General features: G+C 37.3%; 1 protein-coding gene across 1 annotated transcript in view; it reads left to right on the forward strand.

The window, feature by feature from the left end:
* Dthd1 (death domain containing 1) overlaps window positions 1-25,336 on the forward strand; it is a 59,267-nt gene that overhangs the window by 25,925 nt on the left and 8,006 nt on the right. Inside the window, exons 7-8 of the mRNA XM_057773039.1 lie at window positions 472-761; window positions 5,016-5,254. Of these exons, the coding sequence (XP_057629022.1) occupies window positions 472-761; window positions 5,016-5,254 (529 nt within the window). The remainder of the gene's footprint in view (window positions 1-471; window positions 762-5,015; window positions 5,255-25,336) is intronic.

Below are 25,336 nucleotides of genomic sequence, written 5' to 3' on the forward strand. Positions count from 1 at the left end.
TGATATGAACCAGTTTCTTGACTGCCTGGGATTTCACTAAAGCCCCTCATTAATATAGGTAGTTGATCATCAGAATGTTTGCTTTAAGAGCAAGTTAAGAAAAGTAACTTTTATCCCATGCTGAGAACTCAAGAACAATGGCAATGGGTTTTTGATCCTACTGCACATACTGGCTTTGTGGGAGCCTAGGCAGTTTGGATGCTCACCTTACTAGACCTGGATGGAGGTGGTTGGTCCTTGGACTTCCCACAGGGCAGGAAACCCGGATTACTCTTAGGGATGATGAGGGAGGGGGACTTGATAGGGGAGGGGGAGGGAAATGGGGGGTGGTGGCGGGGAGAAGGCAGAAATCTTTAATAAATAAATAAACAATAAAAAGGAAAAAAATAAGAAAAGTAACTTTTTCCTTGGGTCTGTGGTATTTCATTGCTTCTTATACCCCTTGAGTCTTGACTCTTTCTCTTCACACAGGTTTATTGTGCTCCACCTGTCTTCCACAGTGGACAATAGCCACTTGGTTTCTTTTGTGAAGTCTTTAGAGGAAGCCTTCCTCAGCACCACGGCCTGCATTGTTCTGTCCCACCAGAAGGACAATCCACACAGAGTGGTTATTTTAGTGGTACCTTCTAAGGAGTTAAATCTGGCACTGAAGAACTTGCGCTCGGAAGGGTTTGGAGGACTTCCAGAATCATCTAGACATTTCCAAGTAAGAGAAGGAGAACAACTTCTTTTAAGGTTTACTGGAAACATATTTGGCTCAAGTAAGTATGAGGAAATTGTCTTATATAGTCTAGAGCTATACAGCACAAACCTTAACTGCAATACCCTAAACTTGTATTACTAAGAAAGACTTTCTTTTAGAGAATTTAGGAAACATTTAGACACTAGTCTATCTAGGCACTATTCTTTTTCTGCAAAGAAGCACATGTGTCTTTACAGACAGATTGTAAGTGACATTCTTTTAGAAACAGTCTTCTTCGTGATTGTCCCCATGAATTTAAACTAGTTTCACCTCTTCCCTGTGACAGCTTCTTCTCTTCTAAATGCTCCCTGCTTCCACTCGGTAATGTGAATGTTTACACACAGTAATAATAATCTATTGAGAAGCATGTCATGTGACAGGTGACCTCTCACTTATGATTATTTGACATAGAAAAGTTGGCTTTATGGTAAGCAATAGTAATAGACATTGAAGTAGAAATAACACATTTTGGGTTTTGATCTTTCTCCAGTTTAGTGGTTTCAGGAATGATATAGTCTGTGACGTCACAGGTCTTAGTAGGTCACCCAGTCTCAAGGAGAAAGAACTAATATTCTGTCATATATTGGGCTGCTAAGCCATGGTGCTAAGTATTTGAAGTATATTAAGTGCGGTTTTGACATGATATTTTCAATTTGTTACATTTGTAAGAAAGCGACAGCATCACAAGTCCAGGAGCATCTGTCTGTTATTCTTCTGAACTATATGGGCTTACATTGCACCGACAGTTATCTACATAGTCTTTAATGTATCCTTCAAGAAACTAGCATGGGTCAGTAGACCCATAAATGAAACATAAAAATACGTTTTATGTTGCTTGTTTTAAATTATATTCTCAGAAGTGTGTTCTGCATTTGGAAAGTGGTCTGAGGTACAAACGATGCTTAGGAATATTGAATGAGGGTGACACACTCCTCAGATTTCTCATTCCCACATTTACCCAGTGTTAATTTCATTTCTGTTATAAACCTCATTCAAATTAGAAATGATTGACTGCCAGGTTTAGGTTTTGTTCATATTCTCAGGAGATACTTTTCACCGGAAGTTCAGGGGACTTCCTTGTCTGATGTCCTCTAAGCCTCACAACACCATCTTTTATTGACTGTAGAGAATGTATAAGCTATGAGAGTGCTGAGGGAAAAGAATGAAGTGGTAGCCATGGGAAGTACTGGAGGGGAGGGAGAAGTGAGTGCTTAGTGAGGTGAAGAAGATAAAAGGCAGTGAAAGGGGAAGTGAAAGAAGAAAAGAGAAGAAAAGTAAAGCGCTAGCTAAAGACACAGAATGAAAGGTCTTCAGAGGATTTGCCATCTGGACGTTTGTTTTCATAAGCTACTCAATTTCCAATTTTGTGGAGATTTCTGAATCAGGAAGCTTGCTACACCCTTGACTTGATGTAATTGTTGTATATTTATAAATCAATATGCATAACATTGAATCCATGATGCCTACTAGCTCTCATTCAGAAAAGGGCCCCCAAATCTTATGTGGTAGTTGTAGCTCACAAAAAAAAATGAGGTTTGAAGCCAGTCCTGGCCCTCACAAGGATAAGTGAGACTCTTTATTACCCAATATCTCCAAGTCTAAACTGTCTCCTCCATTCTTACATACAGCAGCTCTGTCATTGGAGGAGGGGAGAAAGGCAGGATGTGAATGACACCTTCCTACTTAACTTCTAAAGCAGAAACCACACTGCAAACCCAAGGAAACTCTCTAAAGAGAGATAGTCAGAGCTCAGAAATACTCCACCCTAACTAATGGTACAAATGATTTTTCTGTAATACCTAAGAGGCAGCTAAACAGGACTGAGCTGCTGTCTTCCCAGGCAGGGAACTTGTTGTTTTCACTGACAAGGGTCCCATGCTAAATTAAGACACCGAAAGACTGGCAGCATGTATGCCAGCTTGTCTACGAGAGATGGAGATGATCTATCATTCAAAGAAACTGAGGCAGGCAAGATACCCATATTATTTCTATTGCCCATTTCCAGGAGATTCTTGTTCATATTGGGATCCTCATTAGAAATTTCTGGATCTAGGAGGAACAGGACTCTCCACAAAGAGCTGATCCCTATCTCTCCATCAAAATCTGGGAAGCTGAGATAATCGCAGGTGTCCTCTTCCTGTTAGGCCTTCATCTCCTCCCTGATGCCTTCTCTCCAACCCTAATGGCTCCCATTTCATCTTCTCAGTGGTCATGTTCGAGGAAGTCTTCCTTATTCTCTCTCATCACATCATTCCTGCTTATTTTATTTTCACAGATGTTCACCTTTTCTTTTGTGTCCCCTGTCACAGATGCCACTTTCTATTTACTCACTTAATGTGAATTTCTCTATAAAGACCCCCATCGGAAGAAGGCAGTCTAGTTGGGGGCACCATGCAACCCCCAGCACCTAGGATCAGAAGGCACGAGGAGCGGTACCAGGAGATGAAGAATGATCATCCCTAGGACCATTGCAAAGATTGTGCCAGTTGTGATGAGTGCTTCACAGAGGGGTGACATGACAAGCTAGACCACAGCTCTGTTAAGAATTAGCTTCACTGTGAGAGTTGAAGAGATCAGTTAATGAGTCACTTCTGTAATTGAGCCATTTTTGTAAGACCTTGGTAGACCTTTGCGTAGAAGTTGTGGATGGTGGGCAAGAATCAAAAAACACCCAGCGACACTGCTTCAGGATACTTAGTTTCCTGGTATAACTAGCACTTTCGCTTCCTCATCTGACTTTTCTAGGGAAAGCACTTCTTCATGTGTGTGTATTGCCTATGACATAAAAAAAGACATGTAACCCTCGCTTCTGAGAACAATTATGTATTGCTGTAAGAAAACTCCAGTTACTCGCAAAAGATAATTTTTTTTAACATGGCAAGTATTTCTGCAATAGTGATCGTTTCAGTTGTCTACTAAGGACTATGTGAGTTATATGGTGAGAAGGGAAAACACTCTCCAAAGGTCAACCAGTCAAAACTGTCCTTTGTGAGTTTGAAATGTCTCTTTCATTTTTACTTCTTTATATGTGTTAGAGGAAGAGGAAAAATACTGTTATTCCTTTTATGTTTTTTAACCTTTTGTTCCTTTTTATTAGAGACTGATGGCCCTCAGAATATAGTGTTCTTTCTTAACGACACAAGCCCAAATTTTTAAAAATTACATAAGTTGTTTATAAGGCCAACCATTTGTTACTGATAAATCATCAATAGTTGTATCAGTATTTAATTTATAGATGTGACCTTTAACATTCCTTTACAGATACTAGTAATTTTTATAAGGTGTTGACTAGCAATGATAGGGTTACAGAGTCTAGATCTGAATTTAACCAATTTAGGGTTATCTACATTGTATGTATCCTGCATATTAGTCATCACTTGTAAGTAATTGTAAATCTCACAGGGAAAGAAGAGATAAAACAGCAGCAGCAACAACAAAGAAATTTCCTAAGTCATAGTTTACTAGGACCGGAGTAGTGTTGTTTCTTCTGATAATTCTTGGGGTGGGAAACACAGACCTCACCTGGATTTACTCAAGGGATCTGAAAACTTTAATTTACAATTTAGGTCACATTTTAATCACTCCAAACAATTTATCATAAAAAATACTAACGTGAACCCTTCTTAAGAAACACACCCCTTCTCCCGTAAGTTTTTAAACATTGTGTGTGTGTGTGTGTGTGTGTGTGTGTAGATCATAGGACATTTGTAGGGGTTTGTTTTCTCCTTCCATCACATGGGATCTGTGGATTGAAGTCAGGAAATCACTCATTGTGGCAAGCACAACTTTACAAATAATTGAATCATCTAGGAAGTCAAAGAGTTGAATTTTTAATGGTCTTTAATTTAATTTTAATTTACACTTAAGTAGCCACATGTCCCAGGAGAATGCAGTACTAAAATATTCAATGTGAGGTCATGGCAGTGCACAGTGTGATAAGAACAGCACAGAGGAGGAGAAAGATAATTCTTGGAAAGTGAGGAAAACTTTCTAAATACTGGAAAATGTGAATATTTCTCCAAAAGTCTCTTGATGGAAAATCATGGACAGGCAAAAGAAAAGCAAAAATAATTCCATGTAAGAGCTTCGAGAGAATATGTGGTCCAATCACAGGTGAGAAATCTTCCTAATGACCTACAATAACCCCGCCATTGCTCTTAGGTTGTATGTTAACAAAGGACGGCATAGGAAATCACTGTCACTAGATTTGATAAAGGAAAAGTCACTTGGATTTTCAAAAACCATTATTGGTGACAAATGCATCTCTTTTTAGGCAATGGGAAGGATTATGGGAAAGACTACAAACTCATTTTCCACCTGCAAAGAAAACCGAGGCTAGAACTCCACATCAAAGAGGTGGATGAATTTGGGAACTATAGCTGCCCTCATTATAAAGGTGCCATTGTGGTTTATAAGTTACCCAGAGAGAAGACTGTCCCTAGCTTGGAACAATCCCTTCATGAAAATCTTTACCAGTTGCCAGTTTGCAAATTACCATTGAAATTGCCCAAGGTAAGTTATTGATCTTCCTATCTAACAACTTTTGTTGCTTCTTTGTAATTCCCTATTACAATCAGTTCTGCAAGCAAAGGGCTACAGAAGGTTAAAACACATAATAATAAATTTGATAAAGGAGTAGGCAGGGCCAATTCTAGAGTGACGGAATGTGTATCAGGTTTCTGCTGTTGCTGATGTTAGTTTTTCTCACTAGAGCAATGGAAGTTGATTGGTTCTTCACAACAGGTTGTTAATGACCATGGAAACAATGTCATTCATCTTCTGTAACTACATCTAAAAAACTGAGACATCATTTGTGAAAACACTGAGTGCATTTCAGAACGTACTTGAAGGACAGATCATGGGACTAGCATCAAAATAACTTCACTAAGACTAAATCACTCCAGCACGTTTACAAATTTTTATTAGTTGATAATCTGCCTCCTGACAGAAAGTCGGGTGAAACTATCTCCCAGAAAAGTCAAACACATAAAAATATATAAACATTTTATTATTGTATAAGAAATTTCTTTCTATAAATAAGTATAACTATATTCTTAATGGAAATAATCTGAAAAATCATATGATATTACTGTCTTGCAAAGACATTTGTTACTTTTAAAGAAAACTAGATTATTTTAGTCTATTCTTACCGTCTGTGTTTTGAATCAAAGAACATGTTTTTCATATACAGATTTTGTACATTTTTAGGTATCATATAGCTCAGACTATACTTAAACTCACTACATAGCTGAGGATGACCTTGAACCCCAAATCCCCTTGCTTAGATCCCAAGTGCTAGGATTACAGGTGTAAACCATCACAATCAGTCTTTGTACTGATCTTAATTAATGAATATTAATTGCACTTCTGAAAGAGACATGCTCTTCTACATGTTATCATTAATACAGAGCTATAGATAGAAAATGTAGTCAGAAGCTGTGTTGTCGGGAATGGTAGCTACTGCCCACGTGGCTATCCTCAAACATGGAGCGATATATGGCTAATCTCAAAGGGGATATCCTCTGTCAGATAGATCCAATAAAGAGATTTGAATGAATCATAAACTGTTTATAATGATGAAATGGCATATTTATAATATTTTGGTTTGATCAGGTTAAATAATATATTCTATAAATCAATCTTATTTTTCCTTAAGTAAGTGCTAAATTGAAATATACATCTCAAACCCTTTTTCTGTGGCCTAGCACTTTCCTAGATAAATAGAACCTAATAGAGTATTTAAAACATGTACATAAAAGTACATTAGAATATTATAACTAATTAGATATTGGTAGAAATAATGCCTTAATAGTTGTCCAGAAGTTAAAAAGAGCATCTCAGGAAGCTGAAAACAGTAGGTCTTTTGTGATGATTGTGTCACTTTTTTCTAACCTGTTTTGTTCTTGGGACTTTAACCACTAGACACAAGGGGAAAACTGGCCTAGAGCAAGGAAATGGAATGCTTTCGCTTGGGATGATAGAAATATCTTAGCAGAAATTCACATTTCAGTTAAAGCCATTACCATAATTTCTAAAATACAAAAATGCTTTTAAGTGCTTTTACATGTACTGTCCTTAAATCCTTACCGAATCTGTCGGTGCCATTGTTCTTGTGTTACTGGAAGTGGAGACAGAGCAGGTTCAGTCACGTTGTCTGGGGTCCTAGAGCCAAGTGCAGAGGAAGGAATCCAACTCAGGAAATCTGATCCTCAGGTGTTCAGCAATCACTTTGCTGCTGCTTCTTAGCAGACATCACTTCTATTCTTACACCAGAAAGCAGAATAGAGTTGCAGGTATCTAGATTTTCCCTAAAAGTTTTAGGCCAAGTTTTTTAAAAAAGGAAAGAGTATAGGCCAACTATTAGAAAAAGTTAGCAAATAGCATGTCATGGACACCAGCCAAACCAAAGCAAAACTAACGCAGCCTCCGTGAAGAGGAGCTTAATGTTCAGAACAGTATAGTCATCTAAATGAACACTCAGCCCAATTTTATTTATATATATATCATATATTAAATATATCATATAATATATAGTGTGTTGTATGTCCCTATGTGTCATATATATATACATGCCACAGTAGAGGTCTGGGGATAATTTGGGGATGCTGGTTCTCTCCTTTGCCCACTCAGCAGTCTCTTTAGCTCTTATTTTGAGTCTAATGTGCATAATAATTTATGTACTATATGGGGTGTACTAAGTTATAGAGCATGTGTTTAGCATATGTGAGGTTCTGGCTTCAATCACCATCAGCAGTAACTGAGAAATATACATATTTATGATGTAGAATTTTTGATACATACATGATCAAGTTGCGATAATTAGTTAGCCATCACCTCAAACATTGTTTCAGAATACCTAGGAAGGAAGAATTTGAATCATCTCCTGTATTTGGCTCTTCAACGTTCAGGTCCCTGCACACATGCTATTTGCTGTCCTTGTCCCCCCATCTACTAGGTATCTTTTAACTTGCAACCATCTTTAGGTTTATTTGCTGTATTTAGACCTTGTCTGTCCTACCCAGTTCCTGTCCTAACTGGTGAGAAGACAACCTGACTCGGATCAGGCATGAAATACGTGTGATTACACGGGAGAGGTGCTTTGTGTACAGCCCTCATTAGCTTCCCTAGGGAACCCAACTGCGGACTGGATGGAACCCTTGGACTTTCTCAGGTTAAGATCTTAGAGCTTAGTTGTGCAAGCCCTTGCCTGTCACCCTGAGGCGATGATGTGCGTTAACACATAAAGGTTAGGCGTGGAGAATGCCCATGAGGACTGCTCCCCAGGCTGCTTAACTGAGCATGCTTCTTCCAGAGAGCGGGGTCGTTCTTCTGCAGCTATGCCACGATCAGAGGGAGACAAAGCTGAGCACAGTAGGACCTTCTCGTATACAGTGCCAGGACTTTACTTCCACTGTGCCAAGCTGTGGGAAGAGAGAGCTTATGTACAGAAAAAGGAATTTCAATACAAACGTGACATAAATTGAACTTTCAGTTATCCATATTTTCTCCATGGCCTGTGTGATTCTTGAAATCATAAGGTGGATTAGCCAAGGTGGTCAATTTAGGAGTTTATGGACATTTTTCCCCTGTGAGAGTTTGTAAGTGATCACCATAAATGTGTCACGAGCTCTTTTCCTGCTCTGACTCTGACACACACTTCTCACCCAGTAGCCTGCTCCTGTTGACTTCCTCTTGAACCCCTGCCTCAGTGTGACCTTTCCCAGGGAGCTGTCCTAACTTCACCATCTAGTCTAAGCTCGGTGTTCCTCATATGTGCAGGAATGGATTCTGTACTTTATCTCTTTCTGGTTACCGCATTTCATGGCAATGCCTTGCTTATTCCTTCTCAACGAACGCTTTTCCACATTACTGTTTTTATTGCCTTCACTGAGAATCTTTTAGACATTCTCTGGAGTCATTATCAACCCCTCAGAAATTCTATTACAGATATATGCATTTGTATGTTATATGTACAAAGGTATGGGTGTTTTAAATGGGAGACACATACTTTTTTTTAAATTCTAACTGTTTGATAGACATAAATTATTTATTGTTTTTATTTTTGTACTCGCCTTTATCTTGTGATTCCCTTTCCTTTTCCTCCCATTACTGTCTTCTTTCCATTTAGTCCCCTAGTGGCTGCACCATAGAGAAAATGATACATGCTCCTCTAGCAGCTGTGAACAGTCGTTCACTCTTCAGGCAGGAACTAGGCCTCATGAGGATCTCCTGTATCCGTGCTGGAAATTGCAAGAGCCCAGTCTCATGCAGGTGTCCATAGTTACTGCTCAGGCTTGCAAGAACAATGTCAGATCTGGATGACAGCAATATGTGGTTCACTTTCCCATTCTCTGTCCATTAACTTCTTTTTGACCTCTCTTCTGCGCCTTCAGGCGCGTGCACATGTGTGTGTGGTGTGTGTGTGTGTTATGTTGTTTAAGACTGAGCACCCATTTGTCACTGCTTCTCATCCTTTTGAACAAATATGAGTTTCCGAATTAATAGCCACCCTCCTCAGAAATCCATGTATCTGTCCCATACTGAAAGTAGAACTAGTTATGGAGAAAAATATAAAGGTCGCCAGGCGGTGGTGGCGCACGCCTTTAATCCTAGCACTCGGGAGGCAGAGGCAGGCGGATCTCTGGGAGTTCGAGGCCAGCCTGGTCTACAAGAGCTAGTTCCGTGATGGGCACCAAAGCTACAGAGAAACCCTGTCTCGAAAAACCAAATAAATAAATAAATAAATAAATAAACAAATAAATAAATAAATAATAAATGTCTACTAGGAAGCAAGAAAGGAACACTGAGAGGGAAGCACTAAGTCAGGGAATTAACAAATATAAAATAAATAATAAATATTGCTGCATCAGCATGAAAACACTTAAGTAGGATTGGGGAAATGGTGGAATTTGGAGGGCTACCAAAAGGTAAAGGTACATGTAAAAGCATGTAAAAGCCTATGGCCTTGCCTCATACAATTAAAAAATAAGTTTTTAAAAAGTTTGGAATGGACATACTTTTCCTTTATGGATGACTAATTCTGTTCTAAGAAGCCATAGGCTTTTAAGCAAAATCTTTATTAGATGTGGGATGCCTCCCTAGGAGATGTTGACCAGAAAAGTCTCAGAGGATCCAAAACAGCCTATCATCATTGCTCTTGGTTCCCTACCAGAATATATTGAAAAAGTATCTTGAATATACTACATGCTCTGATTATAAAACACAGAAATCAAAATGGAACTGAGTGGGGCTCCCTCACTCCACCCCTCCCTCTGCTAACTAGCCACAGTGCTAGTATGTGCTATTCAAGTTTCTGGGAAAGTGAACTCACTCAGCTATAGACCATGTTTGCTGCAATACTGACCTGCCAGGCAAGATACCTCCTGGTTCATTAGTGCCACCACCCCTATTATTTTAGAGACAACCAACTGCTCTAAAATTGGGTGTGAAGGCCACTCTATATGTAGGAATACAGACCTGGTACTATAACAGACCTGGTACTATAACATTGATCAAAAGCACATGGCTAGAAAAGATATCCTCCAATGCGGGAACACACTAGCATTTTTCTAAATAAGCATGTTGTGAAACTACTTTCTGAATATTTCAGAATGTCCGTCCCTCTCTCCCTTCCTTCTTTCTTTTCTTCTTATCTCCTCATCTTTCCTTCTCTCTTTCCTCCACCCTGTCCTCTTCCGGTCGCATTTAGAAGACATCTCTCCTGGAGGGCTTTGTTTCTCCACCTGGGAAGGCATGATTGACCACACAAACTTTCAGGTTTTTCTACACAACTCTACCATGTATCTGACAGCACAATTTCAGAGTGTCTTTATAAGAGACTAGATCAATGAGGTCATTTCTACTAGTGTTACAATTCGGCAAACTTGAAACTTGCCATCTTGAAACTACATCATCATGTTAAAGATAGAGTGTCTTAAATATCTGCTGCTTTTCATAGACTAATTGACTATCAATATGCCATCTGTACTTTACTTTCCTCCCGGATGGGTTTGTACAGGGCTTTCCAGACTCACATTCTTGGCCATAGCTTTACACAAAGCCTCTGCAAATGAGTTCCTCAGGGCTGAGAAGGAATCTGTGGCTGCTGAAGCTTTTCTCCCCTTTTATCACTAATGTGTACCTCAACGGGAACTGAAACTGTGACCTTTGTTTCGTGAGAACAGACTACTTCCACAAAATTTAGAGTAAGAAAAATACCTCCAGCTCAGATAAGCAGCATGAAAATGTGTTACTTTTCAGTGAATAGAAGTATGCACAGAAGGCAAACAGTAAATACTTCTAACAGAATAAATGTTGTGGCTTACTTTCCATTAATACAAGACACTATAATATTAAGCGCCACTTAGAACAGTTCGAAAACCATATCCCCTTAAATGATTCTAATTTAAAGCACACTAATATATAAACTCTACCACAAACAAGTCCACCCTAGTACCTTGAGAAGGTCTAGAGAGCTAAGTGATTTGTTACAGGGTAAATAAAATCTGAATGTTCTTTTTACCTGTAAGGTCAAGACTTCAAGAATATTTGAAAAATAAGCATCTCAAAGACACACTGTGTCATCAGGAGGTCAGTATGTGTTATGTGTGTATACAGTCATACATATTTGCACACAAGTAAACACAAGGTATAATATTAATGCACTGTGAGGCTTCTCAAACAATGATGATTATTTGTAATTTTTGTGTGTTTACTTCCTGCTTGTGAGAATATCTTATATCCTTCAACTTTCCTACTTTGCTCATTCATATATTAATTCCTTAATAAAATCTTGTTTTGTATGCTAAGGGCCACATATACAATAGTGATCCGGTATGGATCGTATATTATTTACTTCTCTTGTCACTGCAACTGAATACCTTGTGAAAAGTAAGATATGAAGATTTGTTCTGGTTCACAGTTAGAGATGGAAAAGCCCATCGTGACACCGAGGCTTGGTGACAAGCGTGGTTGGTAGGTAGAGCATTGCGGTGTTCACTCATTGGTGTGTTTCAGGAGTCATACAGAAACAAATGCAGGGTTTAACTTCCTTTCTCCACTTTACCTTCCAATCCAGTGTGAGACCCCTATTGCATGGGATTTTGAAGCCCATATTCAGAGTGAGTCTTCCCTTCTCCTTCTAACTTCAATGTATCCACTCTCCCAGACATTAGAGGTATGTCTCCCAGGCAACTCCAAATTCCCCTAAGATGACAATGAAGAAAAATGATAACAGTCTAAACCTTCCTTTGCTTCTCTGCGGTCCATCTTTTGTTTTTAGGAAGCGGTATCTTTAAAGCATCATTCAGATCATATGACTGCTGCAAACCCTGCAATGATTCTTGTTTCTCTTAGAGCAAGGGCTCCACTCATGTGATGGAAATATGTTCCGTGATTTCCAGTGGGTGCTAGAAATTATCAAAACCTAAGGGAATGGGCTTTTTTATGTATATGTTGCTATGATAAAGTTGTACTTTATAAATTACACAGAGTAAGATATTAGCAAGCACAACTATCAATTAAATGGAACAATTGATAATTTAGTATAATAAAAGTTCCTTAAGATTTAGGATTTTTTATTTTTGAGAATTTCCATTTAATTCTATTAACCTTAATTGACCATGTTACCAGAGAGGCTGGAAGATACTGAGACCAGAAACTACAAACCACTCATAAGGGACAGCTACTGCAAAAGTCTCAATGTGACCTAGGTGCCCACTGATTCCAAATCCTTGTATCTCATCTGCTTCACTTGTTCAGCTCCAATCCCACAGTTATTCTGTTCCTGCTTCTAGAGCACACCACAGTCTTCTGATTTAAATCTCTGTGTTAGTGATTACTCTGACCTAAATGGTCCTCCTAATATCTATCTATATGCCAATAGATCAATTTTCATTGCTTGGTCAAATTTTACATTCTCTAAATCCTCCTCTGAATCTGTTTAATAGGTAATACATTTCTGTTCTCTTAATCCAATACTCTAGCCCCTCCCTAGCCTACTTTAACTTTGTTCCCTCTAAAGCACTGGAGCCTCATGTGTTAGGTTTGCTGCAGGAACACCGACAAGCAGTAAAACTGTCAATAAGCTCTATGACTGCAGGAAGCTTTGTTCTGTTCCATCATTGTCTAGTAACACGGATGTAGAGCAATGCTTGGCCTAGATTACATGTTAAACAAATGCTGGTTACTTGAGTGCATTAATAAATATAGTTTATATTACAGATAATAAAAGTGAGAGAAGAAAATGAGAAAAGTCAAAGAAGAAAACATATTAGCATCTGAGGATAAACAAAATTAGTGGCATGTTTGTTAAATTAGGACAGTCACAGAAGGCCAACAGTGAGTTAACTTCTGGGCTGAAGAGGAATTCACGATGAGAAGCCTCTTTATCTACCTTCCTCAGAGAGTATTAGATGAGGTAAAGAAAACAGTAGATTCCTAGCCTCTGCGATGCCTTTAAGAAACATCATCATGGATAATATGCAATGGTAGCTACAAAGTCCACAAGAACAATCAAAGGGTCTTAGTGGTACCTGGTAATCAAGATGCTTTTCTAAAAATGACTATGTCAGCAATATGTGTAAAATATGTGGCCACAAAGGACGATAGTTTGCCTATAAATCATTTCCTCAGTTGTGCCTTAAACACGCTTTTTCAGAGATGCTCTAGAACTTTCTATTGATATTATATGCATTTGTACGCTGGAAGAAAGAAAGCACCTTTAAAAAATAGATGAAGAGTTTTGGGGTGGAAGGAAGTGGTTAGAATGTTTGGTGCTAGAGCGTGTGCTTCTGAAATTTCCCAGATGGCTGACTATATGATATTTGGTTGCTTTCGTCAGCTTGGGCTGTGACTACATTGTCTTTCCCCCACCTGTTCAGCGGTTTTGCTTTGAATAGGGACGCCTTCAGTCTCGTGGCTGAAGTGTACCTGAGACTGGAGTTCCCAGTAATACCTCAATGACAGGCTTATATAAAGAACACAGACCAAGTTCTGCTGAGATTGAACTTCCTTAAAAACAAAAAAACAAACAGTCAAAAAACCCCTGTGAACTCATGACATTTCATCACACCACTTCTAGTTAAAAAAAAAAAAAAGGTACTGTCAGCATTTGCGCTTCCTCCACATTAAATAGCACACCATGTTGAAGACCGGAAGGGTGTGGATGCGCTGCAAGCCTTGGTTTGCCGGCAGCATCACTTTCTCTTGATTTTGGATGTTCATTGCATTCTTCCTACCCTACAAGGATGATTTTTAAAACATATTTTTCCTAACAGCCTGAACCATTAAAGTATTCTTAAGTAAATAGATGAATAGATTCTGGAATAGGAAAAATGCTTATGGTCACAGACAGCTTTCTTACAATTTTCAGATGTGGTGCTTTTATAAAAATTAATTAGGATTAATAACTAAAGCCTCAATAGCACAAATGGGTGTTGCACTTAGTGGGTTATAAATTTTTTAAAAAGTTAGAAAGAAAATGTTTGGGGATATCAGGAAAAAGTTAAAGGAGTGGGACTTTGAAATATAGATATGCTTAAGATAGAGTGTATATGTGTGTACAATTTTTAGAATAAATAAAATACTATTTGAAAAAGTGGAATTTATTATTCTGTTTCTGGATAATAAGAAAAAAGTTAGGGAAACATAAACACACACACTCACATACATAAATACTTTAAAGTCTATCAGAAAACCAAGGGTAATTTGATTTTTGTAGAAACATTGAATTTATGGCAGTTTTAGAATTTTCCATATGTTTTCTATAGTAAAGGCAATTTCAGGAATGTATCCATTGCTTTATGCTCCACCCTTTATCAGTCAGAGAATAAATTTACTAAGATCTTAATAAACTAAAATACTATGATAAGTTGTTCTGAAAGAGAGCTTGGAACACTCAGTTCTAAGTTGGATGTCCCCATCAAATCCCTCCCCTCAGAGATCAGGGAATCAAGCGAAAGAGGAGGCAGAGAATTTGTAAGAGCCAGAGGGGATGGAGGACACTAAGGAAACAAGGCTCTCTAAATCAGCATGATTTATCTGTGTTCAATGAGATGTGTAGATGTTATCTTCAGCAATAGAACCTTACTATCTATTTGTGGAGCACAACAACTGTCTTGGCAATAGCCTGGGTTGTTGGGAGTTACCATGGTGTTCCTTTGATCAACAACTCCATTCTATGTAACACATTCCAAGGCAATGGAGATTTCAATTGTTGGTGAAAGATGTCTCATTGGAGCATTGTCTCCCGGGTTATTTGGTTATTCAATTTGGATTCCTTTCATATATGTAAATATATGAAGACGCTTCCACTGTATTAGTTTTCTATACAACTCCTCGAGTGGGCCCTAGTTTTAGCTAAACCTGCTGGATAATAGGTAATATATTACTCTTTAACACCTTCTTTCTACTTCTCTCCATTTTCCATCATTCCAGGTCAACTCTCCCATCTATCTATAGCCCTCTTTTCTATATCCCCTTTCTTGAGAGATTCCTCCACCCAGTTCCTTGCTCCTACCCAACCATTGTGGGTATACAAACTATAGCCCAATTATTGAAGAGTTAACATCATTCATATATAAGCAAGCATGTACTATATATCTCTTTTTGAGTCTTTGTTACCCCACTCAAGATTATTTTTATAGTTCCATCTATTTACTGTAAATTTTATATCACTTTTACTTATTGTTGTTTTGGGTTTTCATTTTCTTGTTGTTTACAGCTGATTAATAGCCACTGTGAAATTGTATATTTTCTTTATCCATTGATATGTTGTTGACAGCTAGGCTATTTCAAACTTCTGACTATTATGAATAGAATGACAGTGAACATGTTTAAGCAAGTGTCTCTGTAGTAGGATGAATTGTCCTTTGGATATACGTCTACTGGTGGTATAGCTGAATTTTATGGTAGTGAGAGTCCCAGCTTCCTTGGAACTGCCAAGCTGATGTCCATAATGGCTGTAGACGTTTACATTACCACCAGCAAGAACTTACCCTACATCCTTGTCAGCAAGAACTGCCATTTATTTTATTGATCTTGGTCGTTTTGACTGATATAAGACAAAACCTCAAGGTAGCTTTTATTTAAGATGAAAACATTTTAAAGTTATAAAACAATATAAGAGATAAATAGGAACCAAATACAACAATACAACAAAATCCACAGAAAAGGACTTATGATAAATTGCCCTATAGAGCTGAGATAGACTGTTTCAGAGACTTGCTGAATCTTGTTTGCTATTATGTAACATTTTCTCTCAGACTGAAGCATTCTATCCTGAGAAACTCTTTAAACAGGAAGTAAATAACTCAAAATAACTTCAGAAAGTGCCTAAAACTGACAGGACTCACTAGGCCTCCCCCTGTTGGAGTAAGCAATAAAACCTGAGAGTCCCCTCAGAGGAGGAAGCTGAGCCGCAAAGAACTCTCAGATAAGCAAAGCAGCCTCTGATGCCAGTCTGGAAGAAGCAGAAACCAGTCAAGCTGCTAGAAGAAGTTTGGATCAGCTGAGGCACCTGACAGAGATTCTCCAACCTGTTTAGCTGCCTGCAGGCTGTGCAGTGTGCTCTGGGTTCTCAGCTTTGTGAGTTATCACCCATGCTGGGCCGGACCTTGTGATGCAGATGTCTTTGAGTTGCTTCTCCTCCTGTAAGTAACCCGTCACTTGCATTCCTCTATGGAACCCAATAAATCTCATTGGTTCACCAAGTAGGGCTTTGATGGTATTAGCATTTTGGTCTGTCACAGGTTCGCCATCTGGGATAAATAGTCATGTGTGTTGCATTCTCTCAGAAAGTGTTTCGTCACACAACATGTGCTAGGGTAACTTTGGGATGTGTCACAAAGGCTTGGTAGGTATTGAATCACCAAATAACCCAGGAGACAGAGCTCCAATGAGACATCTTTCACCAACAATTGAAATCTCCATTGCTCTAGAATGTGTTACATAAAATGGAGTTGTTGGTCAAAGAAACAGCATGGTAACTCCCAACAACCCAGGCTATTGCCAAGACAGTTGTCGTGCTCCACAAATAGATAGTAAGGTTCTATTGCTGAAGATAACATCTACACATCTCATTGAACACAGATAAATCATGCTGATTTAGAGAGCCCTGTTTCCTTAGTGTCCTCCATCCCCTCTGGCTCTTACAATTTCAAGGAAGCTGGAACTCTCACTACCATAAGATTCAGCTATACCACTAGTAGACATATATCCAAAGGACAATTCATCCTACTACAGAGACACTTGCTTAAACATGTTCATTGCCATTCTATTCATAATAGTCAGAAGTTTGAAATAGCCTAGTTGTCATCAACATATCAATGGATAAAGAAAATATACATTTTCACAGAGGCTATTAATCAGCTATAAACAGCAAGAAAATGAAAACCCAAAACAACAATAAGTAAAAGTGTTATAAAATTTACAGTAAATGGATAGAACTCTAAAAATAATCTTAGGTGAGATAACAAAGACTCAAAAAGGCATATATAGTACATTCTTGCTTATATATGGATGATGTTAACTCTTCAATAAGTGGGCTATAATTTGTATACCAAAAAGAAATTTGAATCTAGAGAGGGTTAAGAGAAAGTAGCACAGTGTGGACAGAAACTTCTACTGGGAAAGCACTAGGTGTATTTCAGGAACATGTAATGGGACCTTTGAGGACTGAGTGAAAGTCCTGGAAACATCATATTGAAATAAGTTGAGAATTGATTATGGAGGGATTTGAATTCCATGTTTGGGTCACCTATCTAATTCTTCAGGAGGATGTTATGGATTTTTATGACCCAGAGAACATCCACCCAGAGAGACAGTATGTAGTACATAATAAACAAATAACCCCAGGTTTCTAGTTTAAAACTAAATTTAATTTTATAGCAATTTAATTTAATTTTAATTTATATGTATTTAATAGAATAGGAATAACTATAACAAGCCATTGGAGAAATTTAACCAGGAGAGTAAATGGTAAAACTTTGTTTGCAGTATCATTGTAATAGATGGAAATATATTCGGGAGATGAGTTACTATCAGTAAATGAAAGAGACAGTTAAATAATTCATGGATAAGATGGTGATGTTGGTAAGAAGAGAACAAGGACACAGATGTTTAGGAATGGAGACAACAAGGACTTGTGGATGTGGGTGGAGCTAGGAGATAGAAGTACATTGGAAAATAGAAGAAGCTGTGGGAAGGCGCCTTTGGCAACTGGTGTGACCCATTGTCGTATGATCAGTGCAGTGTTTTATTATTCAGATTTACATTCATCTCTGTTCTTAGTATAGACCCACTGGAACTATTTTCCCTTGAGGACCTGTGATCAGTGCCATTTTCTACTCTAGACCAGCCTTTACATAACTGAAAGCAAGGGATTTCTCAAAGTTCAATGAGAAATTTATCATTTTTTTTTATCATTTTTACGAGGACTCTTCAATAGGCAGTTGATACCCATGGTCACCTTGGCATTGAAGCCCTTTACAACTCCCATTCTTTTGCCCCTATAGCCTTTACAAGATGCCTTGCCCTGAGTAACATCTTTTGCTCCATTTCTATTACTCATCATAATTATGACCACTTCCAGATCTCTTGCCATAAGTTCTTACGTTAGCAGTGGCTTTTGCACTTGGAACTGTTGTCGCCTCCTTAGAGAAACCCTACCATCTACTAAACAATGAAAAGGAAACTTGGTCATAGATGCTGAGGAATAACTGTTACCAAAGTATGTGCACATACGCTAATGTGTGGCCCATTGCAATTATTATTTATATAAAATAATTAGTAATACTGATTGTCATACTCCGATAGAAATTGGGTTAAACATTTACCCATGTTATATGGTTTTCTGAAAAACGTACATTGCTGAAGAAATAGATGAACAGTGAAATTTTCCCCTCAGGAGAAATAGTCCATCTAATTTAATAGTACAACAGACCAGATTGATCTGATTCTAGTGTCAGCACACCTGACCATGACACCAGGTGTGACTAAGTTTATTGGGGATAGAGGACCTCATTCATTTTAATATTCTCTCCTCAGATGCCTTTAATAATATTTTACTGAACTCATTATTTAATAAATGAATACATACTAATAGAAATCTTGAACAATTGAAATGTGTTTTAATAACTGACAAAAGCTTAATCTATTTTCTACTCAGCTAACAGACAAAAGCCTCTCATGACTGGGAAGTCATGGTTATTGTGGGAAGTTTTGTGTAAGACTTAGGACTATGTTTGTGAATGTCCAAGCCTTTCTGGTAACTTTAATTTCACTGTTATCAGAAAGTTTGTTCCTACCTATGAGCCCATTAAAGACAAAATAAAACAAATCAGGAAATCAAAAATCATTTAAAATATTCTAGAAATAATTATTCTCAGAATTTAGCCACCCTGGTGGATCTTCTGGTTGACAAATCTTTAAGGAGTATAATCTTAAAGTGGAGCCATCAAAAAAGTTGTTGGGTGTAGTATAAATTCTAATGAATTGCTTTTTTCCTGTTTTCTTGAGCAGTTTTATAAAAATGAATAACACCTTTCATATAGCTGAATTTGTGGGTCAAAGAGACCTGATTTTTGCAAAAGCAACTTGGGATTCTGAGTAGGTTTAAAAACTCATAATATCAAGTGTGAATATTTTTGAAGTTCTGGTATATGTGAAATGTTCCATTAATTTCCATAACATATCTTCTGCTTTTCTCATTTTTTTCAATAAAAACAAATGAGAAACTCTGAAGCCAGAATTACCAATTTAAGACCCAGAGGATTCTATTACAGACTGACTATATTTTGATTGTCTTTAAATACTCCTCTATGTTTTCTGAACTATCTAGGTATCATCTCATTTTACAAATGCAGCCATTGGTAGAGGTAGCTCTTCCCACCTTCCAAGCTCCTTAGATTCCTTCAGTTTTTCCTGAATTGATTCATCTTCTTAAAGGGCCTGAACGCTATCTTCCTTTGTGACTAGATTTATCTAGGTAAGGGAACATATCCATTTTTTTCTTAGTCAAAAAAGCATAATAACATTATACCTTAAAAAATAAAATTAAGCTTCAATTTTAAACAATGGTAAAAGTAATGAAGAAGCAATTGTAAAACCTGCTGCATAGAAATAAGAATAGGCTTAAAACAAAGAAGAGTCTGAGCAAGGCCAGTGAGGCTTCAGGGCACTTCCATACTGGCGGCACCTGGCTTTCATTTCCAAACTTAATTGTTCAATTTATTTCCTTTTGAGATCTATCTAGATTAAAAGAAAAAAATGGCTCTGCTCTTGATATTTTGTTCTCTGATGATTTTACTTGCCTGTAGGTTCAGGATGGTCTTTATGCCCCTCCATGGAATGGTACTTCCTTTCGTTGTGAGTGCAGATCATCTTTTTATAGGTTGTCAGCGAAGTTCTATGCTGATTATAGAGTTATCAGAATGTCTATGTGACAACAACCACAGGTTATTAGCCCATGATGGTGCCTTTTAATTTCTTTATTTAAAAATCTTTGGGTATGGGCTGGAGAGATGGCTCAGTAGTTAAGAGCATTGCCTGCTCTTCCAAAGGTCTTGAGTTTAGTTCCCAGCAACCACATGGTGGCTCACAGCCATCTGTAATGAGGTCTGGTGCCCTCTTCTGGCCTGCAGATATACACACAGACAGAATATTGTATACATAATAAATATTAAAAAAAATCTTTGGGTATGCTGGTGTGTAAACACATAAATGTGCTACAAAATAAAGAATATGCGGAAAGAACTTTACTAAGCATTTCTTCAATCATTTTACACCTTGATTTGATGGTATTATTTCTTCTTGTAGAAAAATTTTAAATAAAATAAAATATGACCTACCGTTTTATCTACAAAAAAATACTTGCAAATACATTTCTAAAGGGTGAGTACAATAATTGATCACAATACATTTGCTTCCTCTGTAATAAGCACCAACAAGCTTATGTTCTATATTCAATGAGAAACTCATTTTTTTCTTTTCTTCTGATTTGTAAAAGACAGGGTCATAATAGTACCCAGTCATAGCATTTTGCTTCTGCCATCCTCTTTTGGAGTCTTTGTCTACCCCCCGAGAAGGGAATGAGCAATTTTATTTATTTATTTGCTTATTTATCTATTATTGAAAATAGATTCTTCTCTCAAACAATACATCCTGACCATAGTTTTCCCCCACTTCACTCTTCCCAGCTCCTCTCTCCTCTTTCCCAGATCCACTCCCCTTCCATTTGCCTTTAGAAAAATAGCAGGCCTCCAAGACACCATAACCAAACTCTTGTTGAAACTCAGCTTTGGAGTAAAGTCTTGGATCGTGGTTAATCTGCTCACCTGGGAATTCTCAGCTCCCACAACAGAAGCAATCTTCCATAATCATGTTGGTTTTAAGAGCTTAGTCACATGGACACGCTGGTATGATTTTTTTTGTTCTATTCCTATAGGGATAGAGCTCTTACAGACAGTTGAGCAGACACTACAGCCATCCCTCTACCCGCCAGATCTGGCTTTCTCTGATGTAGAAGAGTCTAGCTCCCTTGGTGACTCATTACTCCCATGCCATTAAAATGTTTTCTCTAGAGCTTGGAAAGACATAAACACTGTCCATACCTATTTATCCTGAGTGATGTCATTACCCGAAAATAAAAAATAAATCCACTTGGTGATGCAGCTGTTCTCTTTTTAGTCCCTTCCTCTGATCTTGTGAATAGAACACAGGCTGGTGTTAATGTCTCTATCACTTGCAAAACTCCCTTCTTAGCTGTGAATTGTTCTCAGGTTCAGAAATCTCGGCTAGCAACAGAATTTAGCAATGTTGTTTTGTTTTAATTGCACTTATTTTTAGAGCTTCCTTTTGTTTATATAAGTGAACTTCCTGTTAAGCAGGCAGCAAATAGTAATTTTTTAAGAATAAACAAGTCATGGCTGGTAATATTTTGAGCACTTTGTTGTATATTATGCCATGCTTTAAAGGGGCATGATATAATTCAGTGTCTCCTTTCAACGTCACTGGGGAACAGTTGCTATTATTCTTGCTTAAAGTGAGGAACCAAGGAAAAAGGGAATATTTTGCTCAAGGTCACAACTAAATGAGTAGTAGTGCCAGTAGTCACGTTTTAAACCTCCATCTCATACTACCTCCAAGTCCAAAGAAGCAAAGTCCATACAAAGCAAATGTATGAATGATGTACGCAATGTAGAAGTTACTGGAATAACTAAATGCAAAATTATATGCTATATTAATTTTATATGCAAGTTTTAACTTACAGTTACAAATGTGGGATCAAATTTTTATTATAGATAGTAGGCTGAATGGTATGTCTGTCGTTTTGAATGGATATTTTTGACCAGATTGTTTTCTTTCTTTAACTCTGTTCTCTTCATCTGTAAAGCATGCATAATAACTACTTCATCAGATACTCACGAAACTGCATTTTGCTGCAAAGATTACAGGTTGTATTCTTTAGAGTAACTCCTAACCTATGGTTACTAATCAAAATCATTGCCAAATATGTTTCAGAGAACATTATCTTCTAATTAGAGTTTAAAAAAAAGGTTTTAAATCTAGTTTTGTAATTTCCTATCCATGTTGACTTCATAAGTTTACATTTGTGAAATAGAAATGATAATTAATCAAACTACTGTCTTATTTTTGGAATGAAATAATGTTACAAAGCATAGACTGGGACAATATTGCAATAAGTTATTATTTGACAGACAGTTATGATGAGCCTATAAAGATCATAGAATTTCTGTCAATATTAGTTTTATAACAGATTACTTATTTGATTAAAAGTCTATCTAGCTTGCCTATAGTATGAAATCATTAATAAATCATTGTAAACCGTCAGTTACAAACCTAAGAAAGTGGCTTACAATTATTTTGCTATAACTGCGCTCTAATGCAAATGATAATTATTATTAAAGAATCATTCTCACAAAATAAATTGATTAAAGTAAGCAGTTGTATTGTTTACTTCTCTATTGCTCTTACAAAACACTATGAGCAGTGCAATTTATAAAATAAAATGGTTAATTGCATTTACAGTTTCAGAGGGCTAAAATTTATGGTGGCAGAGTGAAGACATGAAGGCATGTAGCTAGAACAACAGCAGAGAGCTCATAACCCTTTCCACAGCAGAAGGTAGACAGAGCACACAGGAAAGAGTGGAAGGGTTTTGAAGCTTTATAACTGCCTATCACCTAGTGATACTTTCTCCAACAAGAATGTCCCTTCGAATGCTCCCCAAACAGCTACCAAAGACCAAGTATTACTCAAGTATGTAAGCCAATGGAGGCCATTCTCATTCAAATTACCTTAACAGTCAAATCCAGAACTTGCCTGTTTTGTGGTTTAAAGCTTCTAATAAAAACCCATGCTAAAGATATGCAGATGAGTACTAGTTAGATATATTTTGGATCTATTGCTAGTTCATTAAATATATCCTAAAGATATGCAGACAGATACTAATTAGATACATGCTTTCGTCTATTGTCTGTTGCTAAAATAAACTTGTGTGTATTTTAGTAACATAACTAATTACTTGGTTACCCAAAAAAAATCTGTGGCAAGATGGTTGAAGTGTGAGGAGTGTGAGGTAGAGCTAGATGAAATAGCTGTTACCACAAGACACTATAAGGACCTCTAAGTTGATATTCATGATTAAGTGCTGTTATTCATTCTACTATACAGCGTCAATGGGTCAGGATACTCAAAAGAACAGGGAATCTCTAGCATAATTATCTGATAAAAATATTCTTCTTTCGAAAACCCCAATTGGAATGCACTAGAAATTAAATAAGACAAATTTATCATTTATTACTTCTACATCTGTCAAATTACAACACTATTTTCCTAGATGCCTTTGAAGTTAGTTTACCACCTAAGGTATAATTAAAATAGAGTATTGCTCCAGGTCTCAAAGACATATTTTTATATCATTGTTTCTACTTAACCACTTAAGACATGTACAAAATAGTCTAAGTGATTTAGTTTCCCCGAATTTCTTCCTTTTAAAGCTTCATTTTGTGTTTTATCAGTTATTGTGGTAGAACTTGGACTTGGATCACCCCATCATCTTTGCTTTGTTCTCAACTATAACCCACATTCAACCATTTAGGTTGGAGGGTACAATGATAATATGATGTCACCAAACAAATCACCCTAAATCCAGCCCACAATGGCTCATTCTTCCTCTGCAATGTTTTTTCCTTTATTCTCACACATGCATTTCTATAGTGATGTTGGCTTGGCTACTTACTGAATGCAACATCATAAGCTCCCTGAAAACACGTTACAATGGATGTAAGTCATAACTGATACTGAAATGCTGAGTATTTTCCAGATCAAAGCACTGTCTAAGCTCAAATGGTCCACAATAGCTTAGTGCAGAGCTGCTGTGAGACACAGGATAGAACACTATTTCTGAGGTTACTGTGTAATGGTGACATTGACTGATGGGGTTTCTGTTTACCTAAACCTCTGTTTACATCATAATTACAGATGAAACTTCAGACACTCACCTATTAGAATGTTAGTGCTATAGAAACCCTTCGTACATGCAAAAATGACACCCAGTTCTTTCCAAACTTGTGTGATAAAAAAGGTGACTTAAACTGACCCAAGCCATGGCATTTAAAAGGCTTTACAGGCTCTCTGTCTGAATCTCCATTGCTATAAACAGAACCAGTGAACAGTTAGGAAGAATTAATTCTAGGGTCTATAAAACAGTATGATATCTATCTATCTATCTATCTATCTATCTATCTATCTATCTATCTATCATCTATCTATCTATCTACCTACCATCTATCAATGTAGATATGCATATGTACATATATTGCAATAACACAACAGTTTGTGATGTCAATGTACAGAAAATACTAACATAACAAGGAAAGCCAAGACTGATCAGACTTGTTCTTAGAGAGCGAAAAGACCTACAAGGGGGGAAATGGGAGGTGCCAAAGGACTTAAAACTAGAGAGCTTAAAAGATAACTCTATGTTAGTTTGTTGAAAATTACACAGAGAAGCAACTCAACCCACAGATATGAGCTCCGCTAAATTCTTTAGTAAACTTGAATAGTTCAATAAGAAGATTATTCTTAGGCAGAAAGAATAGTCAGCAGTGCTTAGAATCCTGATAATAGAAGCCTTAAAACTCAATACTCATACCCTCTTCAAGCCTAAGTGGCTCTTTTGGGTTTCAGTTCTTTTTATTGACTTTTTATGAGAAATGACTTATAAATAGCAGTATAAATATGTACCTATACATATCCAAATTATTTATGGTTTATGCTGATATCCTTAAGAGGGTTGTCGTCGGTAAATGTCCCCACATAAGTGTTGCTAGTCTCCTTTGTAAGAGAGTAGTGTATTGAAGAAAAAACTTTGAAAGCTTAGAGCCATCTCTTGATTTATTCAACAATCTTCATGTACCACGAAAGTTGAAAGTGATAAAGAAATTATAGTCAACATGCCAAAATATACTAGCTAACATACAAAAAGGCTATTAATAAAAATAACACAGCTTCCTTTAGTATGTAGCTGGGGTAATAGGTTGGTATCATCTGAGCAGAAAAAATGAAAAAGCA

This window comes from Chionomys nivalis, chromosome 6 (assembly GCF_950005125.1).
Source record: "Chionomys nivalis chromosome 6, mChiNiv1.1, whole genome shotgun sequence".
NCBI classification, from domain to species: Eukaryota; Metazoa; Chordata; class Mammalia; order Rodentia; family Cricetidae; genus Chionomys; species Chionomys nivalis.